Source organism: Nycticebus coucang, chromosome 4, assembly GCF_027406575.1.
Source record: "Nycticebus coucang isolate mNycCou1 chromosome 4, mNycCou1.pri, whole genome shotgun sequence".
Taxonomy (NCBI): domain Eukaryota; kingdom Metazoa; phylum Chordata; class Mammalia; order Primates; family Lorisidae; genus Nycticebus; species Nycticebus coucang.
This window is the reverse complement of record NC_069783.1, coordinates 141,287,778-141,302,966: the sequence shown is the minus strand read 5'-3', so window position 1 is coordinate 141,302,966 and position 15,189 is coordinate 141,287,778. Positions and strand designations below refer to the sequence as shown.

At 48.1% G+C, this 15,189-nt stretch overlaps 1 protein-coding gene across 4 annotated transcripts in view; it reads left to right on the top strand.

Annotated features, from left to right (window-relative positions):
* ZNRF3 (zinc and ring finger 3) overlaps nt 1-14,985 on the top strand; it is a 249,219-nt gene extending 234,234 nt beyond the window's left edge. For all 4 annotated transcript variants that reach the window (XM_053588498.1, XM_053588495.1, XM_053588499.1 and 1 more), the window contains exons 3-9: nt 1,128-1,202; nt 1,671-1,802; nt 3,666-3,776; nt 5,126-5,293; nt 7,087-7,189; nt 7,839-9,590; nt 10,859-14,985. In XM_053588498.1, the coding sequence (XP_053444473.1) occupies nt 1,128-1,202; nt 1,671-1,802; nt 3,666-3,776; nt 5,126-5,293; nt 7,087-7,189; nt 7,839-9,590; nt 10,859-10,896 (2,379 nt within the window). In that variant the 3' untranslated portion in view covers nt 10,897-14,985. The remainder of the gene's footprint in view (nt 1-1,127; nt 1,203-1,670; nt 1,803-3,665; nt 3,777-5,125; nt 5,294-7,086; nt 7,190-7,838; nt 9,591-10,858) is intronic.
* Nucleotides 14,986-15,189: the final 204 nt, after the last annotated feature.

Sequence of the window (15,189 nt, the reverse complement as noted above, 5' to 3'; positions counted from 1 at the left end):
CCCCAGCCAAATTGCAACAAAAAAATAGCCGGGCGTTGTGGCAGACGCCTGTAGTCCCAGCTACTCAGGAGGCTGAGGCAAGAGAATCACCTAAGCCCAAGAGCTGGAGGTTGCTGTGAACTGTGATGCCATGGCACGCTACCGAGGGCAACAAAGTAAGACTCTGTCTCTTAAAAAGAAAAAAAAAAGAAAGTTCACTGGGATGGAAAAGAATCCTCTCTCACCACCACCCCCAAAATAATCCCTGTCACTTCTCATTTGTTCCTAAAACATTCTAATCTCATTTCTCTGATCAAGAGTTCCCCAAGTGGTTGAATCATCTGAATCCCTCAGAAAGCTTACAGAACTCAGTTTCCTGGGCCTGCCTCCAGCCCTGCTGAAACAGTCTCTGTGGTTTGAGCCAGGAAATCTGCTTTACAAACTTCCCAAGTGGTTTTTGATGTGTAGCCAGGGTTGGCAGCCAACTGCTCCAAAACCCCATCTATAATTATTTCTCATAGCTCCCCCCACCGACAGAGTCTCCAACGGTCTTCAGCTTGTGTCACTTATTAAAAGTGACTATTTTGAGATTCATTCAGAAATAGTCAATCTATTGGGAAGTAAGAAAGGGCCACTTGAGATGGAGCAAAGGCTTTGGTTGCCAGTGGCTCTGTGTTCATAGCAGAAAATACTGAAACCAATACCTCTGCACTGACTGGGCAGGTTGTTGGTTTGTAGTTTGCTTTTAATGTTTTTGTTTGTTTTTTTTTTTTTGGTTTTTGGCCGGGGCTGGGTTTGAACCCGCCACCTCTGGCATATGGGACCAGCGCCCTACTCCTTGAGCCACAGGCGCCGCCTGCTTTTAATGTTTAAGCTGGATAGAGACAAGAGTTTACTGAGTACCTAGTTACTTATTTTCACCTATTCTAAGTCATCTGGTTCTCAAGATGACCATACAAGGTCAGTGGCATTGTTCCCTTTCATTGAGATGGGAAAGTCAAGGCTTGGGAAAGTTTAGGTAACATGCCCCAAGTCACATAAGTTGGTAACAGTCAGATTCTGCATTCGATTACAGGCCTCATTTCCAAGGCTAGCTTTGGAAAGGTAAGCAGACCAGAGAGCCAACCTGCTCTTTTTTACTCTGCCAGGCAAAGCGAGCTGTGCAGCGAGGAGCTACTGCGGTCATCTTTGATGTGTCTGAAAACCCAGAAGCTATCGACCAGGTAAATTCCTGCAGTCTCTTTTTAGTTAGCTTGGCTTGTTACAGCCATGTCCCTCTCATCTTGAGGCCTTGGCGCTTATCTGCTGAAATTGAAAGATATTCAAGTTTGGACATCGTACCCAAGGGTGATATATTGAGAGGGGGTAAGAGCTTGGGAATTACGAGGTTGGGGGTTGTTTTCAAAGACCCCTATGGGACTTCAGCCTGCCCTGTCTATCTGAAAACAAGCATCTTTCACAGCCTTGCCTTCTAGTAGCTCCAAGGCTACAGTGCTTAAAAAATTGAGGGAGTTCCACATGGGTATTTAATGTTCTTTCCTTCTAGCCTTTCTTTCTCATGCTTTTTAAAATAAGTGTGTCTTTTAAGAGGGTCTTTACCTAATAGTGTAACCTGCTTTCTTGTAACCTCAATGAATTAAAAAAAAAAAAAAAAAAGTGTGTCTTTTAACTGGGGCCTTCTCTTTTCTCAGCTAAACCAGGCCTCAGAAGACCCACTCAAGAGGCCCGTGGTGTATGTGAAGGGTGCAGATGCCATCAAGCTGATGAACATTGTCAACAAGCAGAAAGTGGCTCGAGCAAGGATCCAGCACCGCCCTCTTCGAGTGAGCCTCCGCGCGGGCTAGCCTGGGGCCAGTGCCTTCCCTGCTGCTACCTGTTTGTTTCCTTTGGACTTTGGCTTTCTTTTCTGTTTTGTTTTTTGTTTGTTTGTTTATTTCCTTTTTTTTTTTTTTCTTTCTGTCTAAAATGCTGGCCTACCCTGGATTCCTGCAGATTTAGATCAGATATAGGACTGGAGGCCAGGGAGAAATTTCGCCCATGTTCCTTTCTAGGGAATTTGACACATCCTACCAGAAACAGATGTTTTTGTTTTTTTGGGTTTTTTTTTCTGTAGAGACAGAGTCTCACTGTACCGCCCTCGGGTAGAGTGCCGTGGCGTCACACGGCTCACAGCAACCTCCAGCTCTTGGGCTTACGTGATTCTCTTGCCTCAGCCTCCCGAGCAGCTGGGACTACAGACGCCCGCCACAACGCCCGGCTACTTTTTTGTTGCAGTTTGGCCGGGGCTGGGTTTGAACTCGCCACCCTCGGCATATGGGGCCGGCGCCCTACTCACTGAGCCACAGGCGCCGCCCCAGAAACAGATGTTTATTGCTAAGATGTCTTTGGTCTCTTCCACCTGACATTCTCTCCTGATGACCTTTTATCCTTTCCATCCCATCTCCCTGTGAAAGGCAAACTGAGGAGGCCTGGCTCTTGACACTGGAGAAAAGACTTCTACTTTTTTCCCCCCATGGGGTAAATGACCTTTACATCTTTTTTTTTTTTTTTTTAAAGAGACACAGTCTCACTCTGTTGCCCAGGATAGAGTACCTCAGAGTTGTAGCTGGCCACAACCTCAAACTCCTGGGCTCCAGCAGTCCTCTTGCCACAGGCATCCACCACACACCCATCCAGTTTTTAGAGAAGAGGACTCACTCTTGCTCAGGCTGGTCTCAAACTCCTGAGCTCTAGCCTTGGCTCCCAGGGTGCTAGGATTATAAGCGTGAGGCACCGCACCCAGCCTAAATTACCTTATTGAAACTTCCTAACTTACATTTGAATCTGAAAAAATTAGCTTTCAATTGGGATAGAATTTTGTGGTTAAGGAATAGCATCTGTGCTCCTCTGCAGTGTTTGGAGGGACTGCTGGCCACCAGCTCTTGACGGGTATCTTCTCCTCAGGCTAAAGGAGTCTAAGAACCTGGGGCAGGTGCCCTGTACATTTTCTCTCCTCACATATATTCACATGTGGGACGATTCCTTCATGTGCACAAAGTAACCGAACATACACAGCATCTAATTAGCAAAGCTTACTGGCTAAAGGCATGTCCTAGATGAGATGACTGCAAGGTCTTACAAAGCAGTGTGCTATGAGGAAAAAGGTAAGAACTAAAGCTAGAGGGAGTTTTCAGAAGATCTGACTTGCTGGCTTCTTTGTGAAGGAAAAAAGTGCTTTGGTAAATATGACTCATTGTAGTGGAAGCTGATATTTGTGGAAGCAGCATACAATTTTCTGAATTGTTGTAAACCATTAATTATATGGTTAGTAATCACTATGCCCTCAAAACATGACACTCACTCTTTTGTCCTATAAATGTGATTATTTGTGTTTATTCGGAAGGGCCTTTCTTACTGGTTACAGCAAACTTTGCGCTATTTTGTGGGAAGCCAGGCTTTGTGAACAGAGTTCCCGTGGCTATTAGTGGCCTGGCCAAGACCACTGCAACCCACTGCCCCCCAACTCCCTGGCCACACTGAAGGCACTACCTGGTCTTTAGGAGCACACCATGTACATGTGAGCAGAACCTCAGGAGTTTCTTGCAAACTGAAGCTCACCCCAATCACTCCATTCTTATCCAAGAGTCCACGTGCTAATGACCAGGCTGAAGAAAGGCTGTGATTCACCGTTCTGTGTTCTTTTCCAGCAACCCACTGAGTATTTTGACATGGGAATTTTCCTGGCTTTCTTCGTGGTGGTCTCCTTGGTCTGCCTCATCCTCCTTGTCAAAATCAAACTGAAGCAGCGACGCAGTCAGGTAATACCTCTGTATAGCCCATAAGCATTGATCCCATACGCCCAGCACTGGTGAAAACCAGGGCTCTCATCAGCTTATTGTTTGAGTATCCAAAGTGGATCTCCCAGCCTCAGCTCCATGGCCTATTCCCAGGGGCCTAAAAACACCAAAGATGGAGACAAACAAGAGCAAAACTCAGCACTCTGCCTTCTCTGTTCTAAAAGAGCCAACCCCACAAAAGCTAAGCATTGAGGATGTCTCCAGCCAGTTTTTTGAAAGAAATGTTTACGTAGCACATTAGAGCCTTTCCCCCAGATAGGGTCTGTGGTCCAGCAACAACATCACCTGGGAGCAGAAATGCAGAAAGAACCTCAGACCTCAGCCCAGATCTACCCAGGCTCCCAAGCTCTCCAGGTGATTCTTGACAAACAGAGGAGCCTCTGCACCACTTCTGCAGCCACATCTTGTGTACCTATAGGACAGTGGTTCTCAACCTTCCTAATGCCACGACCCTATAATACAGCTCCTCATGTTGTGGTGACCCCTACACATGAGGAGCAGTGTCTCGGTTCCTAACACCATCGGAAATATCTGTTTTCCCATAGTCTTAGGCAACCCCTGTGAAAAGGGAAAGGGTCGTTCGACCCCCCGAAGGGTTTGCAACCCACAGGTTGAGAACAGCTGCTATAGGAGGAAAAGATTTGGGGGTGAACTGTGGTGAAAGGGTAAGCAGAGTTCCAGAGTGTCAAGTGTATGGCGGGGTCATGTCTTGGGAGAGAGATGGTGGCTCTTGGCAGGCCATGCTGTCCCACCTGTCAATTGTGAGTCCCAGCAGGGTTCCTCAGTCAGTCTATTGAGAGAATCACTTAAGTGCTCATGAGGGCAGAGTGGCCACAGCGAGGAGAAAAATGGCTGGCATTTACTCAGCACAGCCTATTAGCCAGGTGCTGCATACCCATACACATCATCTTGTTTGTCCTTACAACTTCCTTCAGTGGAAAGAGGAGGAACCCCTGGCATAGAGCAGGTTAATAACTTGAGGTCTAGCAGAATTAGGAAGTGGCAGGGTCAAGTAATAGAAGGAGACACCCTCCCCACACCCCATACCTAACTTTCAAATTGAAGGTAAGACCTCTGCTATCCTGCCACTTGGGAAAGCCTAGGATGATGGGTTGATGTTGTGGACCCACAACATCAGGGCTCTGGAATGTAAGTGCTGTGGCAGTCTTGAGTTTTGAGTGATTCTCAAAATTCTGTTGTGGTATGATAAGAAATGCTGGCCTGTCCCAGTGCGTTGAGTCCATGGCCCTGGGGTGGCTACCACTGTGACATGTAGCAGACCCTAACACAGAGCACATTCTGCTGTGCAGAATTCCATGAACAGGTTGGCTGTGCAGGCTCTGGAGAAGATGGAAACCAGGAAGTTCAACTCCAAGAGCAAGGGGCGCCGGGAGGGGAGCTGTGGGGCCCTGGACACACTCAGCAGCAGCTCTACATCTGACTGTGCCATCTGCCTGGAGAAGTACATCGATGGAGAGGTAATGGCAGAGGCAGGACCTGTGCTAGGTGGGAATGAGGTGAATAGGTCACCCAGAAGGACAGGGCCCTGTGTCCTTTTAGGTCTCTCTCTAGGGGATGGGCTTAGATATTCTAGCCACTTCCCCCGAGAGGACGGCCACAATACAGAGATACTTTCCAGAGAACCCAGCTGACCAGGGGGTTTTAGCAATTGATCAGAAATATACTGTAGGCCAGAGAATGCCTGGTTGAGAACATTCACACACATTGACTTTGTTTTAGAACTGTTCTGAAATCTGAGGCTTGATTTGATTTTACTTAAAAAGAGACAGGATTTGGGGCAGCACCTGTGGCTCAGTAGGTAGGACGCAGGCCCCATATACCGAGGGTGGCGGGTTCAAACCCGGCCTCCGCCAAACTGCAACAACAATAACAAAAAATAGCCAGGCATTGTAGTGGTCGCCTGTAATCCCAGCTACTCTGGAGTCTGAGACAAGAGAATCACTGAAGCCCAGGAGTTAGAGGTTGCTGTGAGCTATGATGCCACAGCACTCTATCGAGGGCGATAAAATGAGACTGTCTCTAAAAAAAAAAAAAGAGACAGGATTTGATGGCCTCTTTTTTTTCGTTTTTTTTTTGGCCAGGGCTGGGTTTGAACCCGCCACCTCTGGCATATGGGACCGGCGCCCTACTCCTTGACCCACAGGTGCCGCCCAACCTCTTTTTTTCTTATGAAACTTTTTTTTTTATTTTGAAACTTCCAAACCTTCAGAAAAGTTATAGTACCATGAATGATATGTGTCCGTCACCTTGAATCACCCATTATTAGCATTTTGTCACATTTGCTCTCTCTCACTAGATAGATAGATACAGACTTACACACACGTGGGGAAGAGGGAACAAATCACTTGAGATCTGAGAACATTTGATGCCCCTTTGAAAATGATCCACTGCTGTATAGACTCTTGGAGGAAAACTAATTTTTGTAGGGGCCTTTAAAATAACATAACCTTGCATGCACTCTGGGTGCAGACTGCCTGGGTTCTAGTCATGGCCTGGGTGGATACTAGCTTTGTGATCTTGGGCAAGTGACATCATTTTCTGTCCCCGTGCATGGTGTGGGCCTGAGACTGACTAGCATTCCAGGTGCTCACAAAGGTTCTATGGGAAAATGCAGGTAGACCTTTTGGCAGTTGCAGTGTTAGATGTTATTTTGAATAACATTGTATTGGACAGGTCAGAAAGTGAAAAACAAATTAAAATTAGCAAATTTAGAGTGTGCTTAGGACCAGGAACCAAAAGTGGTTCTGTCCCAGAAAACCCCATCACATTCTTTCCAAATAGACTACTTTTGTTGTAAACCACGTATCATGTTGTGAGTGTTCAGGGTCCCCATAAAAGAAGGGAGAAGAGAGCCATGCTGTCTCACCTGTCAATTGTGAGTCCCAGCATCTTCCTTTCTATTCATCCCTGTTTGTGGTACTTAGAGGCAGCCACCCCCTCAGAGATGTGCCCAGCTGTCTCTCCACACCCCAGGCCTCTCACCCTTGCTAGCAGGAAGTTTTCATCTTCCTTGTGGTTGGGATGTCTGATGGGCAGTTTTCTTCTCTCTAGAACTCATTTGTCAGCCCTGCCTCCAGGGAATTGAGCCAACCTGTAGCTGGAGGTGGGGAGGAGAGCAGGAAAGGGCACTGGCCTGGTAAGCAGGGCTCCTCAGTCCACACTGGGCTCCACAGGAAGAAACATATGTGGGGCCGAAGGCAGAACCGCCCGTGCCTGCCCTTCAGGCTGTGTCCCCTCTCTCCCTGCCCAGGAACTTCGGGTTATCCCTTGTACTCACCGGTTTCACAGAAAGTGCGTGGACCCGTGGCTGCTGCAGCACCACACCTGCCCTCACTGTCGGCACAACATCATAGGTAACTGTATCCTGCCTCGGTCTCTGCTGAAGAGTCAAGTCAGAGTGCACTGTCCCTACCAAGAACCTGTGGAGTATGGCACACACCACAGGCCTGGGAGCAAGCAGCATGGCCCTCAGGACTTGCTGCACAGTAGCCTTGTGTTTTGAAGCTTAGCTGCACAACCCTTAGGAGAGCCTGGCATTAAAAATCCCCAAGCTCAATTTGGGCAAGATGTTTGTTATCTCCAGGCCTGAGCCCCTCAAACTCTTTAGTAGCAATGACAGTAATGTTGCCCGTGTGCAGTGCCAGGGCTTTTTCCCAGGGCCACAAGAGATGTCAAGCACGTGCTGACAGGCTCTCACTGTTGCACCTACATCACTGTGGTACTGGCCAGGGGTAGGGATGGACTTGCCTCCCTGTTCCTTTCTGCAGGTTCTAATAGTGCCTGTACCAGACAGAGCAGCAGGGAGGTGGGTGCTGGGCCCTTTCACACAGAGAGGCAGGTCAGCTTCTGCCTGTGTAGCTGAATTTGATGGCAGCTTAGATTGGGACAGAGTCATAGGAATAGTCAACAGGCCCACTGCTTCTTTGGTCTTTGCCCTTTTTAAAAAATCTCTTCATCTCCTGATAACAATGTGCTTATTCTGTTTCCTCCACCTCTCCCCAGAACAAAAGGGAAACCCAAGTGCCGTGTGTGTGGAGACTAGCAACCTCTCACGTGGTCGGCAGCAGAGAGTGACCTTGCCGGTACATTACCCCGGCCGTGTGCATAGGACCAGTGCCATCCCGACCTACCCTACAAGGACAAGCATGGATTCCCATGGAAACCCTGTCACACTGCTGACCATGGACCAGCACAGGGAGCAGAGCCTCTATCCTCCACAGACCCCTGCCTATATCCGTGGCTACCCGCCCCTCCACCTGGACCACACACTAGCCACGCACCGCTGTAGTCTGGAGCACCGGGCCTACTCCCCAGCTCACCCTTTCCGCAGGCCCAAGTTCAGTGGCCGCAGCTTCTCCAAGGCAGCTTGCTTCTCCCAATACGAGACCATGTACCAACACTACTACTTCCAGGGCCTCAGCTACCCAGAGCAGGAGGGGCAGCCCCTGCCCAGTCTCACCGCCAGGGGCCCGTCCCGTGCCTTCCCACCGAGCGGTGGCAGCAACCTGCTCTTTCCCACTGTGGTACCTGTGGGCCCCTCCTCCCACCTGGAGAGCGGCAGCACGTCCAGCTTCAGCTGCTACCACGGCCACCGCTCTGTGTGCAGCGGCTACCTGGCTGACTGCCCGGGCAGTGACAGCAGCAGCAGCAGCAGCTCTGGCCAGTGCCACTGTTCCTCCAGTGACTCCGTGGTAGACTGCACTGAGGTCAGCAACCAGGGCGTGTATGGAAGCTGTTCCACCTTCCGTAGCTCCCTTAGCAGTGACTATGACCCCTTCATCTACCGCAGCCGGAGCCCATGTCGCACCAGTGAGGCGGGGGGCTCAGGTAGCTTGGGCCGGGCGCCTGCTGTGTGCTTTGAGGGCTCTTCACCACCTGAGGAGCTTCCGGTGACACCCGGTCATGGTGCTGGGTGGGGAGAGCCTTGGCTGGGCCCTACCTCTCCCTCAGGGGACCAGCTGTCCACCTGCAGCCTGGAGATGAACTACAGCAGCAGCTCCTCCCTGGAGCCCAGGGGCCCCAATAGCTCTACCTCAGAAGTGGGGCTCGAGGCTTCTCCTGGGGCCGCCCCCGACCTCAGGAGGACCTGGAAGGGGGGCCCTGAGGGGCCGTTGTGTGCCTGCTGCTGTGAGCCCCAGCCTTCCAAACTGGGGCCCAGTGTAGGGGCAGCCAGCAGCAGCGCCTTATACCTGGGGTCCCCCCTCTGTGAGGGCTGTGGCCCTACAAGTGGGGAGCCGCAGCTAGGAAACACCCAGGGCCTATATGGCTTTCATCCAGACCATTTGCCCAGGACAGACGGGGTGAAATATGAGGGCCTGCCTTGCTGCTTCTATGAAGAGAAGCAGGTGGCCCATGGTGGCCGCCAAGGCAGCGGCTGCTACACTGAGGACTATTCAGTGAGTGTACAGTACACGCTCACGGAGGAGCCCCTGCCCAGCTGCTATGCGGGGGCCTGGGACCTGAGCCAGCGCATCCCCATCATTCCAGAGGATATGGACTGTGACCTGGGCCTGCCCTCAGACTGCCAAGGGACCCACAGCCTCAGCCCCTGGGGTGGGACATTGGGCCTGGAGGCCCCCCGGCCCCATAGGGGCCTGGGAGCAACCCGGGAAGAGGAGCAGGTTCTGTGCTGCCAGGCTGGGGTGCCACCACGGCCTGTTTGCCCCCCAGAGGAGGTTTGTTCCACCAAGGCCAGCTTCCCTAATACCCCCCAGGACACTCAGGAGTCGGTCACCATGGCTGCTGAAGGTGCAGGTGAGAGGAAATAGCAGAAGGCTAGAGCAAGAATTTCTCTTCTTCTGCCATTTTCTAAATGATTTCCTTTGTGCCTTTGGCTTTAAACACCATCTGTGGCTGATGACTTCCAGGAGCTATGCCATGCCCCAATCTGTCCCTTCCTTAGAGTTCAGACTCACTGAGCCCTGTGCTTCTACCATCTTGCAACCCCTCCTCCAGCTGCCTCCCAGCCTGCCCCTCCCAGGTGCATAGCAGTGTTCTCATTCTTCCCTCCTCACCCCCTTTCCTGAGGCTCACCACCCAGAAGCTCAGGCCAAAACCCAGACACCATCCCTGTGCCCACCCTGCCCCTCACAGTCGAGCTTTCTGTTTCTCAACCTGACAGAATGACCACAATTACTTGTTTTTTCCCCCAGTCCATAAAAACGAATTCACAGGAAAACGAAACTTAGCAAAAGACATGCAAAATACAAGTCAGATTTTTTATTAGATTCAACATTTTGTCTCAGTACTAGACTGACAGTCTAGTACCTCTGACTAGCACTGCAGCAAGTTCTGTCTTCCCAATATGTCCCAAATATATCTTCTGCTCTCTGCACCCACCACTGTCCCCTACTATTGCTGGTCTTGCCTTCTTTTCCACTTTGGAGCCAAGATGGCCTTTTTTGAAACATAAATTGATGCCTTTGCCGTTTACCTTTATGATCTTACAGACATTAACTCCTTGCCCAGTTCTGTGTGATCTGGTGCCTGCCAACCCATCTGACCAACTTCTGTTTTGCTTGCTTTACTGGCTGCTTTAGCTCCTCTGTCCTGTTCCCCCCACGTGCCAAGCTGATTCCAGACCCCGGACTTCTGCGCTAGATCTCAGCTTAAATGAGCGTCCAGCCCCCTTACTTCCCTAAGTCATCCCAACCTAAATTACTTTGTTTTGAGGCCTGTAATCTCTGTGAAGGGGGTCTTCTCTGCTGCTTTTCCCAGTGCCTGACATACTGGGTGTTAATATCTCTTTTGTACATTATGTTTTCATGCTACCTAAGGGCTTCTAGAAGGTTGTGCATGTCCAGATGGGGGAGGCTGGCTTTCCAGGAGGCACAGACTGAGCCCCTCTCGGAAGAGGAGCCCTGCTTTAGCCCTCTAGTACACACACAGCCTGTCTGCCATTGTAAGCTGTCACTTCTACAAACTTGCCACATGCCAGGGGACAAAGCCACCTGAGTCCCTTGCCTGGTCCCTGCAGAGCTGGCTTTCTCCCCTAATGACTCTTCTGTCTCTCTTCCTCCCAGGATCTTGCCCAGCAGACATCAGCAGCACAGGAGCCTGAGCTCAGAAGGAACTCTAATCTGGAAACTAGGAATTGTACAGAGATTCCAACTCTGACTTGCAAAAAAAGGAAAACAAATCTTTTTTAGCTTTGATAAACACACAAAAAAAGTGGTAATAAAGAGAGCCCTCCTTCTCAACCCAAAATGTGAGCCACCTGTGGCAAAACCAGCCCCCCTGCCCCCCATTAACAAACCAACAGACAAAATTCTCTGAGTCCTTTGCCTCTCTTAATAACATGTTATACTGTTTTGTAAAGTGTGTGTGCTTGGGGTTCTGAGGTGTGTGGAATTGAGTTCTCTGCTTTGTTGTTGTTTTTTTTTAAGATATTATATGTAAATGTAAAAAGTTATTTAAATATATATTTTAAAAACCCTAACCACCAACTTTTGCTGAAAAAGAAAAAAATCACTGCTGCATTAAATGAACCACATCGTGTGTAGATACTGTTGTCTCCCTGGAGGGAGCTCAGGCCTTTGTAAAGCTCAGGGCTACATCTGCCTTAGAAAATGAACCAGAAACTTGAAGTAAAGCTAGTTGATATGGGTACAAACTCTGAGGAACAATGCAAAGCTGCCTCTTTCTTTCTCGTGGCAAATCCCAGTGTACAAAGTGTTGGGGGTCTTCTTGGAAGCCATTCCTCTCCAGCCCACACCTTTAGGCAGGTGATGGAAACAGCTAGGAATAGGGTGCACAAGGTCTGCAGCACTGGGCACTCACCATGAGCCAATGCTCCAGAAGCTCTAGGATGACAGAGTATTTCAACCTAGTATTTCAACCTGTCCCCTTGAATAAGTCCCAAGTAAATTGACAGAGTTCATAGCTCTGGGCAGTGTTCATGGGGTCCTCTTTTTGAACTCTAACTCCTGGGGCAGAGAAAAGGAGGCTGTCTGCCCTGAGTGGTCTTGACATTGGAGTCCTTTGCAAAAATATTTTGGGCTTCCTGCCACTGGCTGCAGAAATGGCTTGATGGGTGTATGGGGGCAAACACCCCGGAGGAATATAGTTTTGTGGCCTTGGCGTCAGATGGGGCTTGGGGGAGTGCTTTCCACCAGCCCTGCTGGGGTGTGCCTCTATGCGCATGGGTCTGTGTGGGGGCAGCCACGCCCCTCAGCTGCTGATTCCGTGGGCTGCCTTCCCGGGGCACAAGCCCAGACCCAGACCCCACAAAGTCTGCACTGAGCTCCCTTTGAATGATACACTTCCCACCTGCTTTCCCCATAGAAGCCCTGCTTCAGGGTTACTCAGCCCTCTGCCTCTGCGAAGTTGCTCACCTCACCTGCAGATGTCTACTATCCTGGCTACCTAATGCACTATTTTGTATTGATTTTCTGTGAGACAGAGAGGGAGACTTGTCAGATAGTTAGACCCCCAAGGGTAAGTTTTTGTATATTTTTCCAACCTTTTGGGTTTTTTTTTAAAGGTGGTGGAGGGAGAGTTTAAAAACCCAACCGTTTTGTGTATAAGATGTTTCATTTTTAAAAGGGAGAGAGAATCTATTTAAAGCTATTTCAGATCAGGGATTGTCATCCTTTTTGTCCAATGTATTCCTTGTTCTTAAAAAAAATTTTTTAGAGGAAACTGTATTATCCCTTGTGTTCACTAACTCTTCTGGTCACTATTATTTCTTCAGATATTTATTGGCCATCTAGAACAGTTTGGCCCATTGGGTCTAAAAGCTCATGGCCCCTATGGGTAGGGAAATAAGGACCACTCTGAGTTGCCAGGCAGCTGCAATGAACCCTCCACTAAGGCTCACAGGGTGTTGGCCCATGGCCCATACAAGAATGAGAATCTCACTATATCAGAATGCTTTTTTCTTAAAAGCCCTGGTGTGATGAGGAAATTTACTTACTTCTAGCCAGGATTTGACAAAGAAATTCTAGTATCAAATGATCAAAGCTACTTAGGGACTCACTGCTGTGAGATTTGTCCTCCAACTTCTGGGGTGCAATCCCTTAGGAGCTGCTTCCCAGCGCTGTGCCCAGCACACCTGTTGGTGAGGGTATGAGAAGCACCTAAGCTGTTGACATGTGATCCCAGCCGCCTTTATTTCTCAGGCCAGGAGTAGCAGCTGCTGAGGACAACAGCTTGCATGATGTGGTTTTAGGAAAGGGGGGGTTATGGCTTTTAACATGAACTGCAAAAAGCAGCTTCTCATTGTTGAGATATTTTGTTTGTGGTTTTCCTTTGTTTTTTTTAGAGACAGAGTCTCACTTTATGGCCCTCGGTAGAGTGCCGTGGCCTCACACAGCTCACAGCAACCTCTGGGCTTAGGCGATTCTCTTGCCTCAGCCTCCCGAGCAGCTGGGACTATAGGTGCCCGCCACAACGCCCGGCTATTTTTTTGGTTGCAGTTTGGCCGGGGCCGGGTTTGAACCCACCACCCTTGGTATATGGGGCCGGCGCCTTACCGACTGAGCCACAGGCGCCGCCCAGTTTTCCTTTGTTTTTAATGCCTTTGTATATTATCTTCCTTGTCTGAAACCATACTCCTAAAGGGGCTTTTTATTTTTTTTATTTTTATTTATTTTTTATTTTTTTGAGACAGAGTCTTGCTCTGTATCCCTGATTAGAGTGTAATGATGTCATCACAGCTCACAGCAACCTCTTAACTCCTAACCTCAAGCCATCCTCCCGCCTCAGCCTCTCGAGTAGCTAGGACTACAGGCCTGGCTTAATTTTTCTATTTTTTAGTCGATATGGGGTCTCACTCTTGCTTAGGCTAGTCTTGAGCTCCAGACCTCAAGCACTTCTCTGCCTCAACCTCCCAGAGTGCTAAGATTACAAGACAGGGCCACCACACCTGTCCTAAAGTAGCTTTCTTAAGCCCTGGCTAGAAAACCACTTCTTAATAGCCTTAAGTAATAGATAGTAGAGAATGTGGCTTCCACTGGGCTTACTAAAATAAATTTTTCCATTTTTCACTGAAAAAATGGTGACTGCAGATGGCAAGAGAAACATTTAACCTTTGTAATTCACAGGTGGTAGAAACAAAAATGAACTTTTAAAACCTTAAATATCAACCATTGTCTTTTAGATTTGTGTTGGCTTATGAACCAGGGTGACCACAGGATAAAATAACCAAATATCTTACTTCATCACCATTTAAATCAAAAGGAATATCTTCTTTGAAGTTGAAAGACTCCAATAATAAGGAATTTTTTCCGTGGACTCAGTGGTGTGCAGTGGTTATGTAGTCTCGGAAACTGGGAGCATCTCCTTTTCCACTGAGAACCCCACTAAGTCAGGGTGTGATGGTTAGGCATGGCCAAGTGACCCAGGCCTGGGTGTAGGACAGCCATAGAAACTTAAAAGTCCTAGAACCAGCTAAAAATGGAAGATTGGATGTTCTAACCAAGGTACTGTGTATGGATATAGCGCGAGTAAGTTGGCTTTAACTCTCTCAGTCCCATCCTACTGTCCTCCAAACCCAAGTCCTTTTATTAAGCTCCATCTCATGTCCCACTGCTCAGACCCCCCCCCCCCTTATGTGCTGCTAGTCTCTACTTAAAGTTCATGCAAGACTAATGCTTTTAAAATAAGGTCTAAGAAAGAATTGCTAATCAAGAGTATTGTTTTTTAAACAGAACCGCCTTTTTCTACTCTTTATAAACTATTGTGTTGGTCTAACAAGGCACTATTTAAAAAAGAATTTTTTTTTTAAATTTCTCCCATAGCACTTAAAGATATTTTGTAAAGACTTTGCTGTAAAGATTTTGTAATAAAATGGTCTAAGGGCTCTTTTCCAACATTACCATTTTTAAAAAACGTTTTAAAAGCTAGAAAACAACGTATGTATATTCTGTATATGTATAGCAGCACATTTCATTTATGGAAATATGTTCTCAGAATATTTATTTACTAATATATTTATCTTAAGCCATGTCTTATGTTGAGAGTGTGACATTGTTGGAATAATCATTGAAAATGACTAACACAAGGCCCTGTAAATACATGATAATTGCACACAGATTTTACATATTTGCAGACCAAAAATGATTTAAAACAAGTTGTAGTCTTCTATGGTTTTGTAACAAGTTGTACAAATGACTGTAAAAAAAAATACAATTTTATCAAGTATGTGTTACGTGTTGTCATTGCTCTGTTTGGTAAAGGACTATATATTCTACAAAGGAGAGGTTTGGACTGGGGCAATGCTTTTAACTTAAACTTGCCCGTGTGAAGCATTTCTGTAACATCTTAGCCTGTTAATAGGGTCCAGTTTACTGGGGATTTAGGTACTGTCGTGGAGAGGGTCTGCTAGAGTGTGGGTTTATGTTCTTTCTGCTCA